General features: G+C 38.6%; 1 protein-coding gene across 1 annotated transcript in view; it reads left to right on the top strand.

Moving 5' to 3' along the window:
- Positions 1–393: 393 nt before the first annotated feature.
- LOC133661364 (lysine-specific demethylase 5A-like) overlaps positions 394–6,000 on the top strand; it is a 37,682-nt gene continuing 32,075 nt past the window's right edge. The window contains 2 exon segments of the mRNA XM_062064524.1: positions 394–1,315; positions 1,914–1,991. Of these exon segments, the coding sequence (XP_061920508.1) occupies positions 1,160–1,315; positions 1,914–1,991 (234 nt within the window). The 5' untranslated portion in view covers positions 394–1,159.

Genomic DNA, 6,000 nt, shown 5'->3' with positions numbered 1-6,000 from the left:
TTGGGTGACCCCAAACTTTTGAACGGTAGTGTATATTACTAAAATATTGTGTATGCACCTTAGGGGATCTGCTCCAATTTCATTGTTCTTTGAACCTGTTCACTGTAATAATGACAATAAAACTCTATTCTATTCTATATACTATCAGCATAATACAGTCAAATATATATTATCAGCATAATTATTACTATTGCCACCGTATTTTGAATATTGATATAAAACATTACATTACACCTAAAAATGTGCTGCTCTGAAACATACATGTCCATATTGTGGGAGAAATTAAGGTTTGTTTTTACATTTTAGTCAAGTATTTTAGGTTACAAGCGCACCATGCAACTCCACGCCACTAAGTGTCGCTCAGGAGCGCGCCGGCTGAAAGTAAACAACAGCTAGCAAACAACAGCTACAAGGCGACATTACAAAATTAAAAAGTGAGTTCAGGAAAATACACAGTTGGAGTTCTGCATTTCACTCACGTAAAGAACAAATAAACTAATCGCTGTATGATGAATCAGCTTCGTAAGGCGACATTCTCCGCTGCAAACAATGTTAGCTGCGCAACGAGCTGTGGCTAAGCTAACCAAAGTAGCCTGAAGCTAGTTTCTCCCCCTCCCACCTGACGCGTCAATGAATGGCGATGACGGGCAAAGGCATTACTTGTTTGGACGCAGAATGGTGGATTTTATCGAAAAACGTCGCCTTGCGTTAACATCTGCATTTTTCTCAGACCCCCCCTCGGTGTGAGTAACTCGACGAGAAAGTGCGGCACCATAAAGAGATGATGTGTGACATCGGTACACAGGCTGAGCTAGGTTAGCCTAGCAGCAGTTTGGCTAACCATGCTAACCTGGCTTGTGTGTGTTTATGTTGACAAGAAGAGTCACATTGTTGAGAATCCTCTAGAAGGAAGGCATAATGGCGATTTGGATTGACCCTGGCCTGCGTGCCGAGTAGGAGAGGCGACACGGAGCCACAAACCCACGCTGGAGCAACGTTAAATCCACCATTGTCTCACCCCCCAGCACCATCCTCACGTCATTGACGTAGTTTGCACGAAGGAAGGTGATAGTAGACATGGAGGAAGTTCCACATAACGAGAAACATACGGCCTTATAAACATGAAACCCGGGGACGTAAAATATACGACTTATTATATATGATCAACATGTCTGCTGTTGGCGAATTTGTGCCTCCTCCCGAATGTCCGGTTTTTGAGCCAAGTTGGGAGGATTTCTCGGACCCCCTTGGATTTATCAACAAGATCCGACCCATCGCAGAGAAAACTGGCATCTGCAAGATTAGACCACCAGAGGTAAACCCCCAACATTGGGACACTTCACATGAATACATTTGTTATCATGATCGAAACTCTATTTTTGTTACTTTACTATGTGGGCCTGCTTGTTTTTAGAAGAAGAAAAAAAGACCACTTCCCATCACTTTGAGGTCACAGAAGGCAAATTAATTAATTTAACATTTTAACTGCGTACTTTTATTAAATGTACAGTAAAGCTATTAAATGATGGAAAATACAGCTAAAATATTACCAAATGACTGCCGTTTTTTTCCTATTGGGCTAATTTACGTTAGCTACGTAAACTCGACGTTGGGCCTCAGGTAGCACCGTCGCTTCTGACTACAATTGAACATTTCAGCGTCGTTTTGTGCGCCAAAAGCCACCACTGTGCACTTTATTTTGAGTCGTTCTTGTTATTTCTTAACCTTGTTTGTTGACGCAACTGCATCTTTAATGACATAAATAAAAGAGCGAGAGAAGTGGGTGGGTCCATTATCGACCACAACGCATTTCAAAGCCAATAAAACATCCTTGAAATGTTTTTAAGGCTAATTTGTCTTTTTTGTATTTGCCTTTGAAATGTGCAATTTCCTCATTGTTGCTTTTCCATCAGGACTGGCAGCCTCCGTTTACTTGCGACGTGCGTCACTTCCGGTTCACGCCTCGAGTGCAAAGATTGAATGAGCTTGAGGTGAGTAGTAAAATGTGTAAATGGGTTATACTTGTATAGCGCTTTTCTACCTTCAAGGTACTCAAAGCGCTTTGACACTATTTCCACATTCACACACACACATTCACACACTGATGGCGGGAGCTGCCATGCAAGGCCCTAACCAAGACCCATCAGGAGCAAGGGTGAAGTGTCTTGCTCAAGGTCACAACGGACGTGACGAAGTTGGTAGAAGGTGGGGATTGAACCAGGAACCCCCGGGTTGCTGGCACGGCCACTCTCCCAACTGCACCACGCCGTCCCCACTGTCAGTAGCAGTGTTCATTTTGTTGACTAAAAATTAGGGGTGTGGGAAGAAATCGATTTGAATCGCGATTCTCACGTTGTGCGATTCAGAATCGATTCTCATTTTTAAAAAATCGATTTTAAAAAAAATTATTATTTATTTATTTTTATTTATTTATTTATTTTTGTAATTAATCAATCCAACGAAACAATACACAGCAATACCATAACAATGCAATCCAATACCAAAACCAAACCTGACCTAGCAACACTCAGAACTGCAATAAACAGAGCAATTGAGAGGAGATACAAACAGAACAAACCAAAAGTAGTGAAACAAAATGAATATTATCAACAACAGTATCAATATTAGTTACAATTTCAACATAGCAGTGATCAACGTTCCCTCTAAGGTGCGCGCCTGCGCAATTGCGCGCCTGCGCAATTGCGCACCGCTCACGCGTCCTCAGCGCACTGCAAATTAATGCCGCGCAGGAAATCAAAAATCCCATCTGAACTTTAAACAAAATAAACACATTACAATTTATTCTGTATGATTTTGCAATGCAACTCAGTGAGTGACAGGTGACAACAAGAGTGGCCCCAATGAATAAAACAATCTTTGTCAACACAGTTCAATTATCGTCGGTCGAGACACTTTACGGACAGGAATTCCATCAATCACTTTATTGAGCAAAACTGTTTGTAACCACACCAAAGACATGAGTAAAAAAAACTTTTTATCTATAAAAACTGGTAATTTTCTGCCATACAAACCAGGCTTAAACCAACTTTGTCATCCGTCGTTTCAACAGAAGCCGCTCGCTCGCTCACCTGCACCAACACGCGCACTCATGGCACGTAGCTAGTGCTGCGTTTATGGCCACACAAAAAGTCGGACAACCCCAACGCCACACAATGTGTAAATGCCAGGTTGTAACACTGACTCCTCAATCAGATGTGTGCTTATTTTACTGCCATTTATTAAGAATGTTAATCTAAGGATATTGTTCATGAAATATTGTCACTAGATTTCATAAATGCTAATAAAAAGATGTATTTTACAGACAGAAAGTTACAAGAACTAAATGTAATCTCTGAAAGGGGTAACATTTCTTTTAAAGGCAGGACCCGCAGCCAGACATACAATACTAGCACATAGGTCATGAAAAACATGTTTTTTTGTTATTGTCATTGTAAGGGGGCAAAATCACTTATATCAGATTATTATTATTTTAATAAAACATTTAAATTGTTATTTAGTCAGGTTTGGGACAGGTGTGACGCTGGTGTGGCCACAGTGTGCACGTCTGATGTTGCTCACATGTGCTCCACTGAATGCTCAGGGAGTTTGTGCGTTTGCTCACACGCATGAAAAATTAGAGGGAACATTGGCAGTGATTAAAAATCACTTATTGACATTATGATTAGACATTTATAAAAAATAAAAAAAAAGAACAATAGTGTCACAGTGGCTTGCACTTGCATCGCATCTCATAAGCTTGACAACACACTGTGTCCAATATTTTCACAAAGATAAAATATTTTTGGTTCATTTAATAGTTAAAACAAATGTACATTATTGCAATCAGTTGATAAAACATTGTCCTTTACAATTATAAAAGCTTTTTACAAAAATCTACTACTCTGCTTGCATGTCAGCAGACTGGGGTAGATCCTGCTGAAATTCTATGTATTAAATTGAATGAATAGAGAATCGTTTTGAATCGGGAAAATATCGTTTTTGAATCGAGAATTGCGTTGAATTGAACCCACCCCCCCCCCCCCCCCCCGATAAAAATCGTTTTTGAATCGAATCGTGACCCCAAGAATCGATATTGAATCGAATTGTGGGACACCCAAAGATTCGCAGCCCTACTAAAAATGTCTTCTTAGTTATCTTCAACAGAGCAGCATATTTTTAGGTTTAATGTAATGTTTTATATCAATATACAACATACGGTGGCAATAAATACTTCACCGTTTCATTCATTAACCATGTTACAAAAAATATCATATAGAACTAGAAGAAGCAATTCTTCAACAATAGGTATATAATCATATCAAAATATTTTTTATATGATGTGTCAATATATTATTGTGGAAGTGTTAAAAAAATGGCACACTGCGAAATGTGGCAGGAATGTTTAGGATGAACACACTGTAATTGAACTAGGGTTGTCCCGATAGCAATATTTTGGTACCGGTATCGATACTTTTCGATACTATTCGATACTTTTCTAAATAAAGGGGACCACAAAAAATGGGATTATTGGCTTTATTTTAACAAAAAATCTTACGGTACAATAAACATATGTTTCTAATTGCAATCGAATAACAATTTTGGCCTTAAACAAAATAGTGAACATACTAAACAAACAAGTAAAAGACAAACAAATAAGCAAACAAAGGCTCCTAATTTGTCTGCTGACATATGCAGTAACATATTGTGTCATTTCTCATTCTATTATTTTGTCAAAATCATGAGGGACAAGCGGTAAAATGGATTATTAATCCTCTTGTTCATTTACTGTTAATATCTGGTTATTTTCCGTTTCAACATGTTCTATCTACACTTCTGTGAAAATTTAATAATCACTTATTCTTCTGTTGTTTGGATACTTTACGTTAGTTTTGGATGATACCACAAATGTAGGTACCGATCCGATACCAAGTAGTTACAGGATCATACATTGGTCATATTCATGATCATTTTGACCCCACGGGATGAGATCTTGCGAGGAGCCCCAGATCGAGGGAGATTATCAGTGGTCTTGTATGTCTTCCATTTTCTGATAATTGCTCCCACAGTTGATTTTTTCACACCAAGCTGCTTGCCTATTGTAGATTCACTCTTCACAGTCCGGTGCAGGTCTACAATTCTTTTCCTGGTGTCCTTCAACAGCTCTTTGGTCTTGGCCATAGTGGAGTTTGGAGTCTGACTGTTTGAGGCTGTGGACAGGTGTCTTTTATACAGATAACGAGTTCAAACAGGTGCCATTAATACAGGTAACGAGTGGAGGACAGAAGAGCTTCTTAAAGAAGAAGTTACACGTCTGTGAGAGTCAGAGATCTTCCTTGTTTGAAGTGACCAAATACTTATTTTCCACCATAATTTACAAATAAATTCTTTAAAATTCCTACAATGTGAATTCCGGGATTTTTTTTTACATTCTGTCTCTCACAGTTGAAGTGTACCTATGATGAAAATTACAGACCTCTGTCATCATTTTAAGTGGGAGAACTTGCACAATCGGTGGCTGACTAAATATTTTTTTGCCCCACTGTATATAGGTATATATATTTAGGTACCTTCAAGGTACTCAAAGCGCTTTGACACTCCCAACCGAGCCACGTTGTTTGAAAAATGTTGTTTCTCGGAAAAGTCTCATAACAATATAACTTTTGATACCGTAAATACCTCACAAACTGTTTGGCTTTGCTGGCTTCAAATATATTTTCTGTGTGACGGTTTGAGCTAGCTCGCTTGATGCTAGCTTGATGCTAATTTACATTGGCTTTGCCATATGCATGCTACTGATTACTACTTCGACATGGCAATTTCGTCATTGCTGAATTTGCATAATTGTCCGTAATGTATTTGCATGTAATAGTAATAAACGCTGTTGGAAAGAGACAAAAACACAACAAGAAAAAAAAATATGATCAGAACTACAAATTCACTTTCTTTAGTCTCTTCTTTTTTTACCTTTAAAAAAAAAATGACACAAGAAAGATGGAGCCG

This window comes from Entelurus aequoreus, linkage group LG12 (genome assembly GCF_033978785.1).
Source record: "Entelurus aequoreus isolate RoL-2023_Sb linkage group LG12, RoL_Eaeq_v1.1, whole genome shotgun sequence".
Classification (NCBI taxonomy): Eukaryota; Metazoa; Chordata; class Actinopteri; order Syngnathiformes; family Syngnathidae; genus Entelurus; species Entelurus aequoreus.
This window is presented reverse-complemented; position numbering and strand designations above follow the sequence as displayed.